The sequence below is a fragment of the Giraffa tippelskirchi genome, chromosome 2 (genome assembly GCF_054371585.1).
Source record: "Giraffa tippelskirchi isolate mGirTip1 chromosome 2, T2T-mGirTip1v1.2.pri, whole genome shotgun sequence".
In the NCBI taxonomy this organism is placed as follows: Eukaryota; Metazoa; Chordata; class Mammalia; order Artiodactyla; family Giraffidae; genus Giraffa; species Giraffa tippelskirchi.
Window position 1 is genome coordinate 158321988 of NC_137276.1, and position 23113 is coordinate 158345100.

The window sequence follows — 23113 nt, forward strand, 5'->3', positions numbered from 1 at the left end:
GCCTTACACTATAGAAAATTCCATTCTTTGAGTGAGCACTTTAAAAATAAGTATTTTTTTCTCCAATTATTAAGTAAAATAAAACAAATAAAGTAAATAAAATTAAAAGCATTTGTAATGCAACAACTAATGACAACTACTGACGTATATGTGTATATATATACATATATAGCCTTGTTTATGGCAATAAATAGACTTATATTCCACATATGGCTTTACCAAAGCTCTCACATTTATATTTACATTTTCTACTTTTGAACACAAATCAATTAAAGTTAGAAAACAAGAAACTTTAGTCACAAAAGTATATTATTTTAATATATACTTGAAGGATGTTTTATCAATACTGCTTTTAGCCTTTTACCCTAAATACTATAACTGAATCATTAAGTGGAAAAAAGTAATCCCTTCCTCAGCTGTCACTAAAATAACCATCTTGGTAGCTGGTTCTTCCCAGAGTAATGACCTGTTTCTAATCCTTTTCTCTTATTCCTCTTTCTCTTTCTCTCTCAACCTCTCTCTCCCTGTCTTTCTCCTTCCCTCCCTTTTATTAAGAATCACATAATTTTTTTTAAAATTTTCATTTACAAATCTGTATTTTAGTGTAGAAAGATCTGTCTGATGATGATTGCATGTTCTTTTAAAAATACCACTAGTTATGGCATATTTATCAGCTTCCCTAGGACTCAGATGGTAAAGAATCTGCCTACAATTCTGTGGGAGACCCAGTTTTAATTCCTGGGTGTCTGGAAGATCCACTGGAGAAGGGAATGGGTACCCACTCCTATATTCTTGCCTGAAAAATTTCCATGGATAGAGGAACCTGGCAGGTAACAGTCCATGGCATCACAAAGAGTCGGACACTATTGAATGCATTCCCTTATGCTTCTTCGAGCATTTATGCTCAATAAGGCTACCCATTTGGGTGTAGGTGAAACTCAAGTTGCCCATGCTATATCACACACTTAAAAACAAAATTCTTTTATTCTAGCACACACAGTTTCTTTTTCAGGCATCTTTTCAAACATTGGTTCATGGGTAAAAAGTAATCATATAGGGAATTCTTGGTCATGTTAATATTTACCATTTAGCTATTTTGTCTGACACTATTCTAAATGATTTACAGACAAAATATTGTTTTATTTTCCCAAGCACGTCATGATGTCTGCTTGTATTAATATCCTCATTTTACAGAAACTGGAGCCCAAGCACCTTCAGCCTATAAACTTCAGAACAAGGATTTATACCCTGAGCTGTCTGGATTAAAATGCGCACTCTTTCCCACTGAATGATGTCAAAAGGTTAGAAGCCATGGCTCTACCTGGGGCCCAGGTGCTTGGGAACCCTTTATGGGCTGTTCTGCCCAGCACTTTGGAATGCAAACTCCCTTGAGCAAGCCCTTGTTGGCATAGTTTCACCAGTGGCCTGTCTTAGGTAGTTAGCGAATATTAAAATAGTCCTAATAATAAAATAGCACTTGGTCAACCGTGTAGCCCCCTTACTGAGGGGAGGAGGAGAATAGCTCACTTTCCCTGGAGGGCCTGAGCAAGATCAGTTTACAAGCGTCAGCATGGGGTGTAACCCTTCTTCTTTCTCTCCATCTTGGCGCCGGCACGTGCTTCTTGTGACCATCATCTCCCATTAGCCCACGGTCTGGGCAGAAACCATGAACAGGGCTCTTTTTCTCCCCCACCCAAAACTCAGTCCTTTCACTGACCTGGCTTCTGATTGGAGGCTGGTTGCTGCAGATAATGACCTCCAAGACCCCTTTGTGGGTTACAGCCTGTTTGTTAAGACTCCTTCAGCGGGGAGCAAGAAAAAGGAAAAGAGCAGTATTTTCAACATCCCCAGGAACCAGAGCACAGAAGGCTGACAGCATTCCAGCCACCTGCATGGGCCCAGGGCCAGCAGCTTCCCATGTGTCCTTTCCAGACAGTCCGCTTGCTAAGATGAGGGATCTTCTTCAATACGTTGCCTGCTTCTTTGCATTTTTCTCCGCTGGGTTCTTGGTTGTGGCCACCTGGACAGACTGTTGGATGGTGAATGCAGATGACTCCCTGGAGGTAAGAAGTCAGTGGATTCTTTACTGATCCAAGTCCATCCGACTTTTCTCTAAGCCCCCTGTCACATTACATTCTAAGACTAGTGATCGTAGTACTAGCCAAAGGGGATAGACTTATTCCTTACTTGCTACTTGCTGACTGTTTACATTATTAACTTATTTAATACACACAGCTCATCTATGGGGTAGGTATTGTTATCCCATTTTACAGATGAGGTAACTGGATAACCCCCTTTCTTCATAAAGGTAAACTCATACAAGCATAATTATATAAGCTTTCCAGAAACACCTCTTCCACAGCTGTGTATACCCAATTAAATAACATTCCAATAACATCCTTTCTCACAAATAGAAATTTGCTAATCTTGAATATAGCATTAAGGGTAATGTGACAGACTTTCTTAAGAAATGATCATCTTAAAGTTGATCAAGTGATTAAACTCAAGTCGTATAAAACCTACCCAATTACTGTGTAATGGAAAAATGTCCTTTTAAGGAGTTTCCAAATAGGATAAAAAATTTCGTGTGAAACCAAATCTTTCCAGTGTGTCCCAAAGTTCAGGGAACAGATATGATTCAAGAAACCCTCTTTTAAAAATGTGTTGCTCTTGGGAACCTAGTGTTCATCCAAGAGATGAGTGAGCGGTTCATATCTGAAAATTTTATTTTTGTCACTAGAGGAGTTCTGAATGAAGTAATTTTGAAATTTAGAATTTTTTTCAGTGGCTGTAAGAATCTGAAAGAGGTAAAAATCAATTCTTCAGAATCAGGAACAATTCATTAGCAAGGCCTCAAAAAGTGTAGGTAAGAAAAAGAAACTATGTCAGGAACTCAAATAAAGAATATATAGCAACCCACTATGTTCTCCTGTGTACATCCTAAAGAGAACAATTTACTCTAACAAATGCTATAACTTCATGAAGTTTAAGAAAGATACCCAAGTGCAAGTTTTTATATTTTTTTCTACTAATTTTATTTATTAAACTCTCAAGTTGGAGTTTCAGATGGAAAGCAATAATCTTTCTGTTTTTCTGTGTATTATTATGTTTCTGTTTTATTTTTTTCTTTCTTTTAAATTTCCTCTGACTCCTACATGACACTTCAAAGCCAATAGAGTTTTAAGTATTTCTTTAGCTAGCACTTGAAAATTATATTTCTGAAAATTGTGATAGAATTGAAATATTATAAAGGATGTCTGTTATATGTTAGTCCAGGGTGCATTATCTGACCATGCACATAACTGGTGAATGAAATAAAAAACTGTCCTTTTAACAGTTCACATAAAGTGCAGATAGAAACATTCTGCTGCCATTAGCTTGCTAGAATATGGACTGTCACTACTAGATGATGAATACAAAAATATGCTGGACTTGAGCACAGTTAAAATTACCTTTTTAAAAATACACAAAATCACATCTAAAAGCATTCTTAAAATATTTTCTAAATCAATTTGAAAATCTTTCTCCTTAAACTGATGGAACTGCTAACTTCACTTGATAAGAAATAAAAATTTTAAAAGGGTCAGACCTTGCTGAGATAGATTGGAAGTCCTAGCACTTAAAGTGTCTCCTTGATTTCAGCTCAGTACATACAAACAATTTGCCATCTGTTCTGTGCAAGAACACTTCTAGTGAAAATGAATGGAATGAGCAGTCCAGTTTACTCACCTCCAGTAAATCCTTGCAAACCTTGGACTATAGTTAGTAGTTCCTAGCTTTTTTTATATTTCCTGTACCTGAAATGTATCATAATAAACACTCCCCAAGAAACCTCCCCATTAAAAGAACCTTTAAAAATTCTCTCCAACAGTCTCTTTATTTGTCAATATTTTGTGGATCTCTCATAATAATTGCTCCTTCATTTGGCAACATATAAAGTCATAACATTATCCATAAACGTCAAGATATGATACTCACTGACACAATTATACTGTTCTCCCTCTTTGCTTCCTTCTCATGGAGATATATATATATAATTGTCCATATTAACAACTCACTTTAAATAACTATTGGAAAAAAGTTGACACAATAAAAGTGCTTTTAAAAAACAAGCATAGCCATAGAAAATGTAAACAAAAAGGTATATAATAAATTTTTAACTTTGTTAATCTTTTATTGTGATGAAGACATCAAAGTGGGAAAATGGATTCTATAGTTCAGGATAACATAACAAACATGAAATGTATGCTGTGTAAAAGGTGCTCTGCTAATCCTACTAGGGGAGGCAAAGATAAAAAAAGAGCAGGTCCTGCCTTTTATGAGTGTACTCATAGACAGCAACAAAGATACTATGAAACTATAATAAAGGGCATAGGCCAATTCATATTGAGAAAGAAATGAAGTACCAATGGAACAAAGAAGATAGGCAATTATTTCCTGCCAGGGACACTGAAACAAGCCTCAGGGAGTAAAAGCCATTGAACAAAGCCTCAAAAAGATGCAAAGGATTTCAAAAAGTAGAAATGGCAGCAGAGGTCTTCCGAGAGAGGACAAATAGCAAAAATATGAGTACTGTAGAACAAATGTGAGTAACAGGGAGCAGGAGGCAGATAAAGCTCAAATACCCCTTTCCCTTACTAGAGAATACTCAAAACACAACCAAATAGTATTTTGTTTTATTTACACCTGCCCTGAAGAGAAAAGTTCTTTGAGTTAAGAAAAAGAATAGATGCATGTGTATGTATAACTGAATCACTGTGCTATATTCCTGAAATCAGCAAAACACTGTTAATCAACTGTACTCCAATATAAAAAATAAATAAACAAAAACATTAGGAAAAAGAGCACGTGGGATTGTGTTGTGCACGGCCCCTGCTGTTGTGCAGCTGGGGTCCTGAGCCACAATGCTGCTCCTCCTATCATTCTTGGGTCACATGTGTCCTGGAAACACTGCTGTGTGACAAGAACCTGGGTTTTGAGATTATTGTAGCCTGTGTTTGCATCTTAACTGTCTTCTACTGAGCAAGTCACAGCTCCTGTCTTTGGCTCAGTTTCCTCAGTTATAAACGTGAAGTCGAACTCAGTTGTTTTAAGGTCCTTTTCAGTCTTATGTTCTTCAACATCAGAACTCCTTGGCTATGACTCTGTCTAGAGACATGACTATCTCTTCCAGAGAGGTGGCCAGCCAACACAGGAAGACCAATGGCATCTACAGCCTCCCCAGAAATTTCCACTAGGAAATCTAATGTTAATAGTCTTCATTTTTCTGTAGCTGCATATGTTCTTTCTTCTTGTTTCCCACTCTCCTTCCACCCTTATTTTTTTCTCCTTTCTATTCTTCCTCCCTCCCTCCTTTCTTCCTCTTTCTTCCTCCTCTCATTTCCTTCTCCCCTCCTCTTTTTTCCTCTCTTTCAAAAAATCTGTTATGCTCTACTTCCCTTTTCTTCTTTTTTTTTCTCCCCTACTCTTCCCCTTTGTCTCTTTATCCCTCTATTTGTGCTTCCCTTTTTTCTTTTCTATCATCTATCATTCCACAAATGCTCTTTGATACCTATTGTCTACCTTATACTGTAGTGGGTACACATTAGGAAAGAGGATGAGTCTTGGATCTTCCTTACGTTTCTCCCAGCGTATTGGGAGAGACAGAAAGGTGAGCTGATAGACACAGTATGCTATGGCCAGTGCTGCGATCACAGGTACCTCTGAGTGGCCAGCTCCCTCAATCATGAATAATCAGTGAAGGCTACCCAGAAGAAGTATTCAAATCAGACTAGAGGAACAGGTGAAAGGGCCAGAAAAAGAAGAGAGTATTGCAAGCATAGGATATGATATAGGCAGAGATCTACGTATGAGAATGCTGTATGTTTATGGCTTTGGACATATTTCAGCATGGAAAGAGTTTCCAATGTAGGGAAAAAATATAGGTGCTGGATTATCAAGGGATTTGTGTTCATGTAAAATACAGATCTTATATGAGGCTTTCCTTTATCTCAGTTGGTAAAGAATCCACCTGCAATGCAGGAAACCCAGGTTTGATTTCTCGGTTGGGAAGATCTTCTGAAGAAGGAAATGGCAACCCCTTCCAGTATTCCTGCTTGGGAAATCCCATGGACAGAGGAGGCTGGCAGGCTACAGTTCACAGGGTTGCAAGAGTCAGACACGACTGAGCAACTAAACCACTACCATAGATCTTATATCATAGACAAGAGTGGTTCACTCTAAGCAAACATATATATGTATTTTAGAAAAAATCCATCATTCTGGTTAATGTGGGGATTAGAAATTATAAAATGAATTGCAGGGAGACCAATTAAGAAGCTTTTGCCATAGAACAGGAGGAAAACATTGATAATCTAAACTAGTGCGGCAACAAGCATTAAAAGATGTGAAGATATGGGAAGCCAAAGAACTTGAATTGGTGGGATTGATAATTGATTGCAAGGCTGATACACAAGGAGAAGTAAAATTTGAAATCCACTTTCCTATTTTGGGGCAATGGAAGGAAGGATGGAATCATTCACCTAGAGCTTAAATGGAGGAAAATTAATCTTTATGCAAAAGTTATTAAGCAAAAATGTTCCTACACCATGCCATTTCTTTTTCACTTAGATTGTGGCACAGCACCTCATGGGGGCCAGAAAAGCAATGCTTTGTAGTGTGGATGTTCACAGGTTGAACCTGATGTTAGAAGGACCTGAGATGAAATCCCAACCTGCCAGGCAATAACTGTGTGAATTTAGACAAACGTTTAAGTTTTTGTAAAACCACATTTCCCCTCCTATAAAGGAAGAATAATGATATGCACATCATAAGTGTCTTGTGAGGGTTAAATGAGCCTATGTATCTAAAGTATTTACCACAGTACCAGGCAAATACAAATCAGTCAATAAATGTTGGATGTATTATCATCTATTTGCAGTTTATTGCTTTGTTTTTGTTCTGGAGGAGAAGATGACATTTTGTAGAATGTTCACTGAAGGGAAAAATATGAGATTTAAGTTCTGTTCCTGTTTTCTCTATTGATTCTCTTGGACAAATTCTATTTATTTCTCTGAGCTGTTGGTTTTTCCATTTTAGTTCCTATGATTGTTCCCTTTTTGTCTAACTAGGAGAATAAGGCAGAGAATAAAGACAAAATAGCATAAGTATTCTATTAAATGCATTTTAAAAGAAAATAAATTATGAATTAATAACATTATTAATATGTTAATTATATTATGTGTAATTCTTCATTATCCATAGTGAAATTGAAAAGTAGTTTCTCTACAAACTTACTGGTCTCTCAGTTACCAAAAATAAAAAAAATGTGTTCACAAGTTTTTTTTTTTTTCATTTTTCAGTTCAACTTTGGTTAGTTATTTACTGAGAAAATCTGCCATATACCAAGCAATGCTATGATTAAAATTTTATTACCTCAAATGAAAGGTAATCCACATTTGGATTCATTTTATCTTCATAACCAGATTTTCCCCTGGGATTTCCAGTTGTATTACTGATGCTACAATTCTTTCAGACATAAGACAATTTTCAGACATAAGACAAGCATTAATGATGCTATAATTTTTTCAGATATAAAATAAATATTTAAATTATTACAGCTAGCATATACTCTGATTATTTCTATACTAGTTGTCCTTTCTAACTGATTTCCATTTCCTTCACCAGATATTTAAGGCTACAAATACTCTTTAATTTGCCTCATTGTCTCCTACAGTTCCTAGCACCCCTTTCTAAATAATGGGAACTTAGGAGGTATTTGTTAATATAAACTGAATGGGTACCTATTATGATACTTGACACACTTACTGAAAGAATGAATAAATAAATGAAATAAAATATGAAGTACTATTTGGAAATCTCACATTGTACAAGAAGTATCTCTGTAGAAAGATCGTTAATTTTTCTTAGGCAGGACTTTTCATCTTGTTGCAATTTAAATTTTTCCAATATGTGGATCTGGTTCCTCTTTTTAATTAGATAAGAATAAAGATCCAGTCCACTGAGATGTATAATAAAATTAGTTAAGAGAGCATTCTCATCTAGAAAATATAGCTTTTCTTCCTGGTGCTTCAAAGAGGGAAAGAAATGAAGAAAAGGAGAGATATAAAAGGAAATTAATATTTTATAATAATTCACTCAACATAAATTGTGATCTTTGTCACTGGATAGTAAACATTGCAAAATTAAGATACCATACTTTCATAAGGAAAACATTCTAAAATGATTAAATATATGGCTTAAATTAAATAATAAATATTACAATTGAAATACTTATATAGTCCATATATGTAAATTAGATGATATTATCATGAAGACCACAGACATTATATTTTACCTACTAAATTTGCATTGTCCCATTCTTGCCATTTATATCTTTAGCCAGTGCTTCACAGCTAAGTAAGCAGAGTTAACCAAAAGTATTTTAGCAAATAAATTCATGGTATGTAAATCGAGTAGAAGGGAAAGATGACATTTATTAAGTTTATTTTAATCTTGCTTCCTTATCCTTATAAATATCTGTCTTGAGTTCTTTTAGGTCCTAGAATAGTAAGAAAAAAAGATAAAATATAAAAATTAAAAGTTCAGAACTCTAGTATAAAAAAATTCAAAAGCCATTTTTGTTCAAAGTGAAAATGTTTCATGTTTTAGAAAATGTTGTTTACTATTGTATTATTAAAACTTTTGCATCTTAATAAATACATTCAAGTAAGTACTGGAAACAAGTAAGTTGCATCTTCAACGTTACAGTACACTAGCATGAAATTGGCAAAGTGGTGTGAAACTATAAATTTCTATTTTATGGTGGTTTTTAAAAGAATATATCTTCATGACTCATCCCAGTTTTCTTTTGCCTAGTGCATTATTCTTCCTATATTTTATATTTACACATATATCCCAATACGTATGCATTTATAACATAATGCAAAGTGAAAAAGAAAAATCTTGTTTGATAGTGGTCAGCCGAGAAAAAATATTTACTAACTTGCTGTGTATAATTATTACATATGAAAAATGTGAATTAAAGTATTTTAAGTTTCTCTCTTCTCAAAAGATATATAAAATATATAGAGGCAAGACATACATGCAAAACTGTAGTAAATAAGACAATGTAGGCAAAATTGTGTGTTGCTGCTTGTAACACAGAATGATGAGAAAAGAGAAATTGGCAAAGACTAGGATAGAGACACCTTAATGGGAAACTGCTAAAGAGTTTAGAATAAGAAATCCCAGGATTAAGGAATTAATTTATGCCATTATATACTCAACTGGAAGAGAGATCATCAATCTAGTTTCCTTAAGCCTTGTCTAAGTGGTATCCTGTTCATCCTTAACATTGTGGTAAATACTTTCCAGAGCCAATTGAGTAGATAGGGTCCAGGCTGACATCCAATCAGCATAAATGCCTGGTCTCAGTAATAGTTCTTAGACTCCTGGATTTGGCTATTCTACTCTATTCAGTCAAGCTGAAAGGACATATTAAGCATCAATTGTACATCTAGTGTATCAGTAACCATTTTCCATGGCAAATTTGAAATGAGAGTTAATGTGTATGGATTAGAAAAAAATTGACAAATATTTTCTCTCAGTAAACATCTGTTGAGCATCTATTATACACTGAGAAGCAGGGGTTGTAAGCTCCTTGAAGCAAGGTGCCATGTCTATCTTGGTTATTGCTGTATCCTCAGCATTAGCTGCGGAGAAGGCGATGGCACCCCACTCCAGTACTCTTGCCTGGAAAATCCCATGGATGGAGGAGCCTGGTAGTCTGCAGTCCATGGGGTCGCTAAGAGTAGGACACGACTGAGCTACTTCACTTTCACTTTTCACTTTCATGCATTGGAGAAGGAAATGGCAACCCACTCCAGTGTTCTTGCCTCGAGAATCCCAGGGACCGGGGAGCCTGGTGGGCTGCCTTCTATGGGGTCGCACAGAGTCGGACACGACTGAAGCGACTTAGCAGCAGCAGCCTTAGCTGGTTTACTGACATGGGACAGACATTGAATGAATGAACATAGTCTGAAAGACAGACTTGGGAGACTGATGCACATAAATACATATGAAAAGATAATACAACATTATAAATGCTATAGAAATATGGACAGGTTGCTGTAGGATCCAAGAAGACATTAACTCCAGCTGGAGAGACTGGGAGAATCTCATGGAAGAAGACATACCTTTGAGGCAAGATTTCAATGATAGGCAGAAATTTAAAGAACCACTCAGTTCTTGCTAATTGTTGCTATATGGAACTAGGAATTCTAGTTGGCCAGCTTGGCCAGAAATCTGTACTCTTATAAAATCTTTATGTTTTACTGTTGGCAAATAATAAATATTAAGAAATTTATGCTGTCTTCATATTTGTGACTTGTACTTTTACTGTCACACCTTGGGTAAACTGACTTCTCCTCACTTCAGGATCAACAGATATTCATTGAAATGATATAAAAATTCATCAAGTATGAGGACTGCCCTAATGGTCCAGTGGACAAGGCTCTGCGTTCTCAACACAGAGGTCATGGGTTTGATCCTTGACCAGGGAACTAGACCCCACATGCCGTAACAAAGATCGAAGATGTGTCACAGCCAAATAAATAAATAATAAATATAAAAACCCTTTAAAAATAAAATTAAAAAGTGAAAAACAAACCAGGGAAAACATTACTTACACAAAATTAAGTGCTTTCTTTTTGCAGTCACCCTCTATGTTGTTTATCAGTCTAACTTTATGGAGGCTTTCAATGGCTAAGTCAAAGATCTCTCTTGGTAAATGTCACATTTTCAAGTATCTTTGATATTGATTTCTAGCATAATTCCACAGTAATAAGAAAACAGGCTCTGTTATGATTTCAATGCCTTTAGACCATGAAATTTTTGCACCTTGTTTTACATCCTCAGATATGTTCCTGTGTCTCCTAGCTTGCAGTCTATGGGAACTTGAATAGAATTTGCATCCTACTGTTGTGTGAAAATTGTATAAATCTTAATTATGTTGAATTGGTTTACAGTGCTTTTCAGGTCTACTATATCCTTCTACTTCTCTGTAGATTCATTCTGTTAATTTTTGAATTTGATATTGAAACTCCAACTAAAAATCTTAATTTCTCTACTTAAAAGATAATGGTAGTATATAGTGGAACCACATGTAACCTTGTTCTGTATTTTCCAAGTCTTCTGTAAATGTGTTATCATACTTTTATAATTTAAAAAATAAAAAGTCAAATAAAAATTACTGAAATTTTATTTTATATGTTATCTATTAATATATGGATCACATGTTAAGAGGACAAAGCTTAAATTTGGAATTGTCCATTTTGGACAACACTGTGAGATAAAATTATAGTTAATGCTGTTTTTTTTCCCTTTAAGAAATATTAACCATAATATTTTAAGCATCAGTCTGCCTTGCAAGAACCTTTTCTTAAAACTTTTAAGGATTATAGAGTTGCTTGCCTTCCTCAGAGGGTAAAGAACCTGTCTGTAATGCAGGAGACCCAGGGTCAATCCCTGGGTCAGTAAGAGCCCCTGGAGAATGGAACGGCAACCCACTCCAATATTCCTGCCTGGAGAATTCTATGGACAGAGGAACCTTGCAGGTTACAGTCCATGGGGTCGCAAAGAGTCAGACACGACTAAGCGACTAACACTTTCACTTATCTTTCTGCCTTTTAGAGAGTTCTTAATAAGCCATTATACAACAGAAGGATAAGTGAAGACTCTAAATTTTAGGCAAGGAGGGCTTTCCTAAATGTGATAAATAACCTACAGTCTTTTAACCTTGTTTTTTGTGCACAAAGGCACCTTTAAGGGTGTCTCCAGTAAGTGCTATATTAACACAGAAGTTTAGTTAATTACAGCCACTATTTCTCACCTACCTTGACTGAGTGTGAATACCAAACAATCTAGTACTGTGCCCTAGAGCATTAATACCTAATGAAATTGGATTCCTTGTTTCCCCTAATGAGCTCATTGCTTTTCTAAATACGGTCATTGCAGGTAAATGATCAATAGCCTTGAAAAATGACACCACTACTGGATTATTTTGGCAAGAAAAAAATACTTTTTAGCTTAAAATAAGTATCCTCAAATATATATCTCAGCTCATTTTCTAAATAACCTCACACAGAATGACTAAATTAGATTTCATCAGTTCATTTTAGTAGCTGAGTTAGCAGGAAATTGGAGATTATTAGTCAGTCTCTGATTATTTGAATAGTGACTTCAGGTCCTCATAACCTACTTCAAGTTGGAATGAACTAGATCCAGTGTGTTCCTGTTCATTGAGACTCCAATGAGTAAAAGGCTATGAGAAGGCTTTTTTTCTGTTGTATTATAATAGTTTAGTACAAATCATCTCTACTATATCCATTTCCCCAGGCCGCCATAACATATTACCACAATTTGTTGACTTAACACAAGAGAAATTTACTCTTTTGCAGTTCTGGAAGCGATAAGTTTGAAGTCAAAGTGTTGGGAGGGCTGCACTGCCTCCGAAGGCTCTTAGAAGAGAATGAATGCAGTCCTCGCCTCTTCCAGCTTCTGATGACCTAGGCAATCAGTGACGTGAGGCTGCGTCACTCCAAAGTCCGCCTCTGTGGTCACATGGCCTCCTTCTCTTCTGTCTGTCTCTCCTCTGCATTTCTCTTCTTTTTTTTCCCCACACTTTAAACTTTTTACTTTGTATTGGGATATAGCCGATTAACAATGTTTGGTAGTTTGAGGTGAAGAGGGAAGGTACTCAGCCATACATATATATGTATCCTTTTTCCCCCAAACCCTCCTCCCATCCAGGCTGGCACGTAACATTGAGTAGAGTTCCATATGCTATACAATAGGTCCTCGTTGGTTACTCATTTTGAATATAGCAGTGTGTACATGTGTGTGTCTCTTATAAGGACACTTGTCACCAGTTTTAGGGCCACCCTGATAATTGAAGATGATTTCCTTATCTCAAAACTCTTAATTTAACTACATATTCAAAGTTCCTTTTTCCAAATAAGGTCCCATTCACAGGTTTTGGGAATTAGAACATGGTCATATTTGGGGGCTAGGGTTGCCATTCAACCAATTACATCTACTTTTTTCAACTTTCATATGGTTCATTAGTAATGCTGAACTTAGTCACTACTCAGGTTATTATGACATTTAAGTTCTTCACAAATTTTGTCATTTATTGAGCAAATCACTTGCATTATGTATGTTTGTAATTTTTAATTCTTACAGTCACTCTAGCATTAGTTCCTATATAAAGACAAGGAGTTTGAGGCTCAAAAATGTAAGATCTTGCTCAAAGAAATAACACAAGTAATGAGCGTCAATTTAAGATCTGTTTTATCAGTTATAGTTTAAATTTTATGTGTATGTAACTTTGGTCTTCTCTGGTGGCTCAAACAGTAAAGAGGCCGCGTGCAATGCAGGAGACCCAGGTTTGATCCCTGGGTTGGGAAGATTCCCTGGAGAAGGAAATGGCAACCCACTCCAGTATTCTTGTCTGGAGAATTCCACAGACAGAGGAGGCTGGCGGTTTACAGTCCATGGAGTCACAGAGTCAGACAACTTAGCAACTAACACTTTCATTTTTCATAAGACTTTGTATGTTCATATCCTCCTTCAGAAACTGATATATTAGATTTCATAAGACGAAGTTTCTGTATTAAATTATTAGCGTCTGTGACGTCTCAGATCAGATGTGTGTACTAAGTCACTTCAGTAAAGAATCTGCCTGTAGTGTGGGAGACCTGGGTTTGATCCCTGTGTCAGGAAGATCCCCTGGAGAAGGAAATGGCAACCCACTCCAGTATTCTTGCCTGAAGAATCCCATAGATGGAGGAGCCTAGCAGGTTATAGTCCATGGGGTCACAAAGAGTCAGACATGACTGAGGGACTTCACTTTCACATTCAGCCAGCAGTAAAGTCTTTTTTTTTTTTAGGGAATGCAACATTTTATTTATTTATTTAGTTTTATAAATTTATTTATTTTAGTTGGGGGCTATTTGCTACACAAAACAACTTCAAAGCAGAACATGGGACAGGGAGTTTCATAGTACAGTTATTCTCTGATATAATTTTTTTTTGCAAATCAAAATGTTCTATATTCCTTTCTTCTCCACATCAGTTATAATCTCCCTGCCTTTCATTTCTTTTCCCACTCTGCTCTGTTATTTATTCTTTCTTTAAGGAAAACTTTAAGCTTTCATTTTCCAAGATAATTTTTGGTTAAATCTTGCTAAACTATTCCTAGATTGCCAAAATAATGTGGATCTGTAATTGAATCAGAATAAGCAATCATATTAGCTCTGTTCCATATGCAACAGTTCTGTCAAGAATACTTGAAAACATTTCCTACTGGCATGTTTATAATTCTAGGAAATCTATTTTGACTTATAGCTTATAAAGTATGAGAAGTTTCAGGACACTGCTACCTTTTAGCTTTAAAGTGGATATTTAGAATCATCTGTACAACATTTCTAAGTAGTAGTGGTTTACAGCTGTCAGGTTGTCTGAAATTAATGTTCAGTTTGTTTACAACCACATCATAGCTTAAGCATTTGTAGTCTGTTAGTGGAGCAAGGGTGAAGTCGTGTAGTCTTTATATTTCATTCATTGTTGTCTTCATGTATAAGTTTCTTTGACCATTATTTTAAATTTATGAATTTCATGTATAATAACATGTTTCTTCATGGGATTCATGTTCATGTGAAGAAAAATTAATGTACATTCCTAATAGATTCAAGATGTCAACAATGATCACCTATTGTTATATTGATTTTTTTTTTTTTTTGATGAGTAAATGTCAGCATAGCAAAATGAAATGAAGTGCTGCCAGATTAGATTGACTTGATTATGGAACGAGCCATAGGCATCTGCATATGTTTAATTCTGATTTTATCCATCTTCAGCATGACTTATTCCCCCTCCACTCCCAAACCAGGAAATAAGTTTATTTCTGTTGTGAAAAGTCTTTATTGTTAGTGCTTAAGAGAAAATAGTCTAGAATGTGTGATGTTTGTTGTCAATGAAATTCAGATCACCCTTGTAAGCACTGTACTTTGCTATTAGTCTCATAACAGCCAAGTTCTTCCTTTGATCAAGGTAAACTGAGGTGTGTCTACCTGGCTGTTTCACCTGTTGTCTTCTCTAACATCTAGGTGAGCACAAAATGCCGAGGCCTCTGGTGGGAGTGTGTCACAAATGCTTTTGATGGAATTCGCACCTGTGATGAGTATGATTCTATATTTGCTGAGCACTCCTGTACGTATGCCTTACACATCCCTCCTTGTCAGGGCAGGGAGACCAAAGGAAATTGAACTCAGGTTTCCATGATGTGTTTTTGTCTTCTACTATACCCTAGTAAGGTTCTGTTCAGTTCTAAATGTTTTGATTAAAAATTTAGTTTATTATTTCTGAAATGTGAATTGAAGCATTTTTAGCATATTTAATCTTTTCCCATCTATTTAGAAATTCCTTTATGGTTGAATTTTTACCTTATTCAGCTCTGCTCTCCCACAGTCTATTATAGTGCCTTATACACAGTAGGCTCATAGTAAACACTTAAAAAAATGAAATTAATTCTTTAAGGGCAGTGATTTTCATGATTAGAGTTGACAGATTAGATGAAAAGATTTCAGAGATGTCTTTTAGCAATGACTTAGGTCAGATAGAAAGTTTATAATATTTCAGTGAATGATTTGCTAAGAAAGAGAGAAGGTCGAGGCAGAGGAGCAGAGACAGAGACAGAAGAGCAGATAGGGAGACAGAGATAGGCAAAGAGACACAGACTGTGGGATCAGGGAATGAGAAAAATTCAGATATGTGACACATTATTAGCAAATATAAAAATCCAGTTCCTTCATCTTCTCTACCTTTAGCTTTAAATTATAATTAGGTGTTAACAAGGCCCTTGTATCTATGAATAAAGAGACTTCACAGATTGAAAAGCCTTATTACTGATTTCTCTCCATTCTTCCCCACACTATTTGTTTATTTATTTAGAACATCAAATTGTACTAAGTACTGGTGCAGTCATTAAGGCAAATTTGTTTTAGTCTCTTTCAGATTAAATGATGGGTGGTGGTACAACATGGCAACTTCTTTTCTCAAGATAAATGAAAAGTAAACCCTTAGAATGTGACTTTTCCCCTGGACAGCTATTTCAGTCCAGGGAAAAGCACTGAAAAGGAGTTGTGCTCTAAAAACAGCATTCTCTGCCATTTAGGATTTGAGTGCCTGGAATACTTTTTAAGATAATTCATAAGGTTTTTATTTCATTTTTTTAGTAAAAAATAAAGACTTTTATGTTTTCTCTTTTTCCTTGCACTAACCTAGTTCTACGTAAAAAGAAGCACAATTTGGTCAATAAGAATGGACATTTTTGTTCATGTGAACACTAGGTTATTCTAGAAATTCAGGGCTATGTTTAGAGCTGAGAAGAAAATAGAAAGATACAATATTTCCAACTTTTAAAATATTGTTATGTACGTTTATGCAAGAAGAAAATAAAATCATTCATAAGGCTACTACACAGAGAAAGCCACTGTTTGTACTTTAAAATGGTCCTGTCTTTTTTGTCTATACTATTTCACATTTTCCTCTTGATATATTTTTATCTGTTACTTTTAAACAATATCCTAAAAAATCTCTTAAGATTCTTTAAAAATTATACCATATGCTTAAAAACAAAAGAGATAAAAATGTGTTATAAGAAACTAATGAACTGTATCCTCTAAGTTAAGATGTTACCCATAAGAGAGTAGGATTTTATTTTTAGTCTTTGATATCTTTTATACAATCACAATTAGATCACCTTTCTCACTGCTCTTGTCTACTTAGGGTATTTAGACTCAGATGCATTTTTTAGGACTCTGTTGATACTGTTAATCTGAGTCCATCTCACCCCTTCAAATCAGAGTATTTAATATTCTGGTAGCCAAATCCCAGACAATCTCTGAAAGGAGATTCCTGACTGGCCAGCATTAGCAACCCACTTGCAGAGCTGCCTTCTTGAAACTGGACTAGCTATACGGTCCTTGGAAGACACCATAGGAGTGAGTCCTCGAGTTCCACGGAGCATCTGAATCACACTTTGTATGGGAGTCTAGGTCAGACAGGGGAAGACCAGGGCCCACCATGATTTCAGGGCACTCTATCCAGATGACAATCCTGGCCCTGTTGACCTAAGTTTCAAAGGGGACTTACAAAACTTCAAGGGAAATACTCGAGTGTGGGACCACTTGGTTTGGAGTGCTGAACAGGAGGCTTACTTGTGTATACCCATTTGAGGATCAAGGAGATCTGTCGAAATATAAAAACTATCACCTAACAAGTTACATATTTTTCTCTTTCTTTAATTTTGAAAAAAAAATGAACCTCAGATATGGCCTAAATTTGAGTCTAAATTTTAAAAAATATCATCACATTTTGATATCTTAAATATTCACCTATTAAGGTACAGATTGATTTTATGCATTGATTTCCTCTCTGAGATGGATCATGCAAATATATTATATCTGAACTGAGGAAGATTGGCGACATTTTTACAGGCAGTCTATAACTAAGTAGGTCCTAAAGTGGTCTCATCATTGGGGAAAAAATTATTTTAATAAAATGAAACCTCAAATCACTATGAAAATAAAACATAATTACTGTAACATCAAAGGAATAAATTTTATTACTCCTCTCCACTAGCCAGCTAAAGTACCAATAGTTCTGACTTCAGATAATTAATCCTCCATTAGTGGTAACATTATCCTAGTTTTAATTTAGTATCACTGGGAGTCACAATTGAGGAAACTTTCACAGTTGATATTCCCATTACAGATGACTGCTACTATTCCACTTCTATTTACCTGATCTTTTCTTTCTTGGACTTTCTGTCATATATTCTCATTGGCGATGGCTTTAACATATGTGCAGCTGACAGTTTAAGGTGGACAGATTAATGCAGAGTGTTGGCTAAGAAGGGTCACAACATAAAGGAATTAAAAGAAAATATGATTCTGGCTTCCAGAAATATTCTACTTAATAACAGAAGTTCCTTCTCCTTCTAAAGATCTGCTGATGGCTCCCACCTGAATTGCCATGAGACATCTTGAAGTATTTTATTCTTCTCCTCTATATAAAATTTTAACCAATTATTTACACTTTTTCAATAGAAATTCAAACAAATATAGTGATTATTTATTGAATATTTATTGGGTATCTTTGGAAGAAGAAATACTCTACTTTCAATATGCTGCTGCTGCTGCTAAGTCGCTTCAGTCGTGTCCGACTCTGTGCGACCCCATAGACGGCAGCTCATCAAGCTCCGCCGTCCCTGGGATTCTCCAAGCAAGAATACTGGAGTGGGTTGCCATTTCCTTCTCCAGTGCATGAAAGGGAAAAGTGAAAGTGAAGTCGCTCAGTCGTGTCCGACTCTTAGCGACCCCATGGACTGTAGCCTACCAGGTTCCTCCGTCCATGGGATTTTCCAGGCAAGAGTACTGGAGTGGGGTGCCATTGCCTTCTCCGTACTTTCAATATAGCTTTCAGCTAATACTCGTGAACAAGACTCATTCCAAAACAGGAGGCAAAAAGAGAAATAGTTATTTAGTCTCCACCATAGGCCAGGCATTTTGCTAAGAGGCCAACAAGATCATAATAAGCAGTGCTTAAGCAAATAATGTTTGTTTAAACAATTAATGTCAGTAGCCTTATAATATTTTTGAAATTTATGAAAAAATTAAATAAGAGTATTTATTTTGGAGTTTATGCACATTTAAAGTGTGATTGTATTCACTGGGCATGTGTTGATGTATGTAATTGTCTTTTTTTTCTTTGGTGCGCCTCTATGTATTAACATGTCTCCTTCTTCTCATTATGCTGAAACCACATACTCTGATCTTCTAGTGAAGCTGGTGGCAACTCGGGCGCTAATGATTACTGCAGATATTCTAGCTGGATTTGGATTCATTACTCTGCTTCTTGGACTTGACTGCGTGAAATTCCTCCCTGACGAGCCATACATCAAAGTCCGCATCTGCTTTGTTGCTGGAACCACATTACTAATAGCAGGTACTGATCTGGACTAGTGATGGGGATAAAGATACTCAACTAAGGTCTTGGGATGAAGAAGTGTGTTGTTCTGAAGGAGTTCATTTTAGGATCATATGTGACTTGCTTTTCTAGAATGAAGGAATAAGGAGCACATCCACCAACCCTGCCTTCCTTAGTTTTGTAATCAGATATTAATCTTTGGCTAACATCCCCAATCAAGGTTTTTGATGTCCTCAATTTTTAACCACTTAAAAAGTATATAAAGCTTCAAATTTTTAAAAACTTTTTTGGTGATTATTCTTGAAGTTAAATCCTAAAGTAATCCCCAAGCTGCCACCACCTTGCCTGTACACATCCTCACCAATTCTTTGCAATGACCTAAGTTGTATCAAGTTCTATATTAGACTTTTCTCATGTGCCAACTCATATGATCATACCTGTAACAATAAACAAGTATGACCTTATCTTCACTTAAGCAGAGAATAAGTGGAGTTCTGAAGACATAAATCAAACAAGACTAAAAAACAATAAATCAAGACGAACTTTATATGGGGTTTATTAGTGAAACAGCAAAATTGATATTTTCCTAAGGTCAATCATTAATTACAATTTAGTCATTCTAAATATAACACAGTGTCTTTCTTGGATCATAATGCAAATTGGGAGGAAGTGCACTATGGAAAAACCAAAATGTAGGAAGATTGAAAACCGAAGAGTTTACCCTCCAGAGTGAAAATCATCTTTTTTGGTAGCAACAAACAGTCACCAAAGCAAATTTAAGTGGGAACCTGACTGGGACGTGAAGGATAAATTGATGAGAATTTTAAAACTAAAAATACTTGGAGATACGTATATATGTGTAATGTGGGACTTTAGGCCAGTTAACTTAATCTGTCTCCTTTTCTTGGTCTGCAAATTACGGTAGAGCCCCAGCAATAGTATCCATTCTTAATTGTTGCTGTAAAGATCCCAATGTGAGCAGAGTAAGCTCACAGCAGAAAGTCTCACCCATCACATGGTCAAAAATGGGACCTCCCTGATATTTTCACACAAGGCCCTAAGGATCCTTAGATTGCACTAAAAAGTCACAATAATTTATTAGTTTTTTTTTTCTTTTCAAAATATCCATTCCCATATCCAGCTTAGTGAAAACATAAACCTTTTGTATGTAACAATGTGCTTTATTTAGCAAATTTAAACATCATTTAATGCTATGCAATTTTGTTCTAGAATTCTTTTTAAGACATTGCTAGATAATCTACTCTATTTTTTATAAAATAACAAAACTAAATTTAAAGAAAAATAAGTCAACGAAGAAAATTCCTGTAGGAATGGCTAAAGAGATGACTGAATTAAATCACCCAAGATGACCAACGCCTTAGAATTATCATTTGAAATTAGTATGCTATATATGTGTGTATGTATATATATATAACCTATTTTAAGTTTCAAAAAAAAAAAAGAATTTTCATGCTAAGCCTATAGGTTGCAGTATTAAGAAAAGATGTGGTAATTTATGCCCTGTATTCTAAAGGTTACTATGTGTTCACAATCAGGTCCTTCTTAAACTTTTTGCATTAAATAATTGTGAAAAGAATGCAAAGAAATTGTGACTTAAATGGAAATCACAGACTTACTAGGAAAAAATGTGAGAGTTTCTTGGGGGCTTACAGATTTCAGAAACACTATTTTCATATAGTCTTTTGTTCTACAACTGCCCATGATTTTTTTCTTCCATCTGAGCCCTGACATGCAATTTATACCTGTAATTTATACATGTGAAAGGACTCTAATTGCATCATTTCAAACCAGTCAATTTTCAGAAAGACACATCTGTGAGGATTAAATTTTATTTGAAATAAACAAAATTCTTAGCCTATTCTTAAATGGTGGGGGTGGTAGATAAATTTTCAGTTTCTACTTCAGTTATTTGTTTTTAACCCCAAATCACTAAAATTACAGGTGCTGATTATGTAGTTGACATAACTTCAATCATGGGTCTGGGTGGTGGGTCAGGGGAGTCATAGACTACTCTTAAATACAACATGATAGAATACTCTTAAATACAATACAATATAATAGCTTAATCTTCTTGGGTTTAGATTTGGAAAAGACCTGAATTATTTTTAGCAATTTCCATTTCTTTCAGGTGCCCCAGGAATAATTGGCTCTGTTTGGTATGCTGTTGATGTTTATGTAGAACGTTCTTCTCTGGTTTTGCACAATATATTTCTTGGCATCCAATATAAATTTGGTTGGTCCTGTTGGCTTGGAATGGCTGGTTCTTTGGGTTGTTTTTTGGCTGGTGCTATCCTCACATGCTGCTTATACCTCTTCAAAGGTAAGGACAAAATGAAATAGCACACTTCCAGTGTTATTTCTCCCAACCTAACGGAAACACATCTCACCAGCCCAAAGTAATATTGATAGCTTGATACTTATCTATTACCATTAGAAATTTCTATTGTTCAGGTACAACTGATTTGTAATACTAGAACCTTACTATCCAGTTAGTGATATATTTGTTGAAAAAGGAAAAAAAAAACCAGCTACAACTGTGTCCAATACCCAAATAGATAATGATTATTTCAATGTGTTGTTATCTTATATATCTCATTTCACACAATGGACTAAATTTATATCTAGAGTTAAACAGAGAAGTAGACACAGAGTCAAATCAAATGTATCCTTGTTGTTAAAGAATGTAATGTGTTACTATTAGGTTACTAAAATGTCACTGAAAAATAACTAGGAAATTTCTCTTCTCATAAAAAAAAAAAAGGAAATTACTTGGCTGAATTTTAAATCTAAAAACAACTTTCAGGTTGAAATTCTTAGATTTTCTTCTAGGGTTCTTAGATGATTCTGTCTTAGAATATTTATATTCTTGCCTCTTTGAGAGAAGAATATATAATTACATTTTCCCGAAAGTTTACTGAGCCATAATTATTTTTATATCACTACGTTTATCTCTTCCAAACAGATGTTGGGCCTGAGAGGAACTACCCTTATTCCACGAGGAAAGCCTACTCAAACACAGCTGTTTCCATGCCCCGGTCACATGCGGCCTCTCGAACACAGACTGCCAAAATGTATGCTGTCGACACTAGGGTGTGAAGTGACATGTATCAGTCGGTGTACATATATTGTTTAACTAATCAAGTGAGTTCAAATTAACCAAATAGCAGGTCTATCCAGGAACAGACATCTAGGCCTCAAGTCCAACTAAATTAATTGCTCAGCTTACTCAAAAAATTAGAGTCTCCTATTGCTTCTCCTTCTCAATTATTACTTTCTTCCACGTCCTTTTACCATCTCTCTCTCTCTCTCTCACACACACACACACTTTCCCTGTATTTGATGATAAGGTTGCTGGAATACGAAAACGTTTGTTGTGATTTCTATATTTCTATTAGAGATAGTGACATGGTGGTATTAAAATGAAATGACTCTTTTTAAGAATGGACAGAAACTTTCAAAGGAGGCCAGAGATTCTAATCTTTGAAGGGACTGACAAGCTCTTAGCTCTTTCCCTGGCTTTTTGCTCACTTTTTGCATCCTCCACTGAGTTATTTGATAACTCTGAAGAAGATGATTTTTCCAAATTTAAACCAGTATATCAAAGCTTACCATTGCTCTAATTCTGTTAAAATAGAAAAACAAAAGAACAGCTCCATGTACCAGCCACAGGTGGGAGTTAAAGATAAAAAGTGCCCTCTCTATGCTCTAAATGTCAAAAGCAAATGCTAAATTGATACCAAATAAATATCTGAGTCAGTGCTGATTTTCTTCCTCATTTGCAACATAAGAGATCTGTGTATTATTTTATCACTACTCCAAGTTTGCCTGTATATTGTCAAACGTTAAACCACAGCAGTTAATAGCTAAACCAGGGAGTTCACTTAGTATTGACTGGACATCTAAATGCCTTTCAAGAATGTGCCATATTAGAATTCAGGTGTCCCCTCACCACTAGATCCTCAGTACCCAGCAAAATAGTCAACATATGATAAAATGTAATAAATATATTTTTGCTTGAAAGCAATAAAGGCTCACAATTCTCTACTGAAAAAAGTCAATTTTA

The 23113-nt window shown here is 35.5% G+C and overlaps 1 protein-coding gene across 1 annotated transcript; it reads left to right on the top strand.

The window, feature by feature from the left end:
• Positions 1–1892: 1892 nt before the first annotated feature.
• Positions 1893–22146, top strand: CLDN16 (claudin 16). The gene is made up of 5 exons (XM_081552243.1): positions 1893–2063; positions 15147–15249; positions 18883–19047; positions 21179–21370; positions 22013–22146. The coding sequence occupies exons 1-5, from the start codon at positions 1893–1895 to the stop codon at positions 22144–22146; spliced, it is 765 nt and encodes a 254-aa protein (XP_081408369.1).
• Positions 22147–23113: the final 967 nt, after the last annotated feature.

What these genes read in the sequence shown, in the direction of transcription:
- CLDN16 (XM_081552243.1), top strand. Translation starts at nt 1,893, where the DNA reads ATGGGCCCAGGGCCAGCAGCTTCCCATGTGTCCTTTCCAGACAGTCCG. An exon ending in TATATTTGCTGAGCACTCCT is followed by an intron (nt 15,250 to 18,882) that starts GTACGTATGCCT and finishes CTGATCTTCTAG; the next exon opens with TGAAGCTGGTGGCAACTCGG. An exon ending in AACCACATTACTAATAGCAG is followed by an intron (nt 19,048 to 21,178) that starts GTACTGATCTGG and finishes CATTTCTTTCAG; the next exon opens with GTGCCCCAGGAATAATTGGC.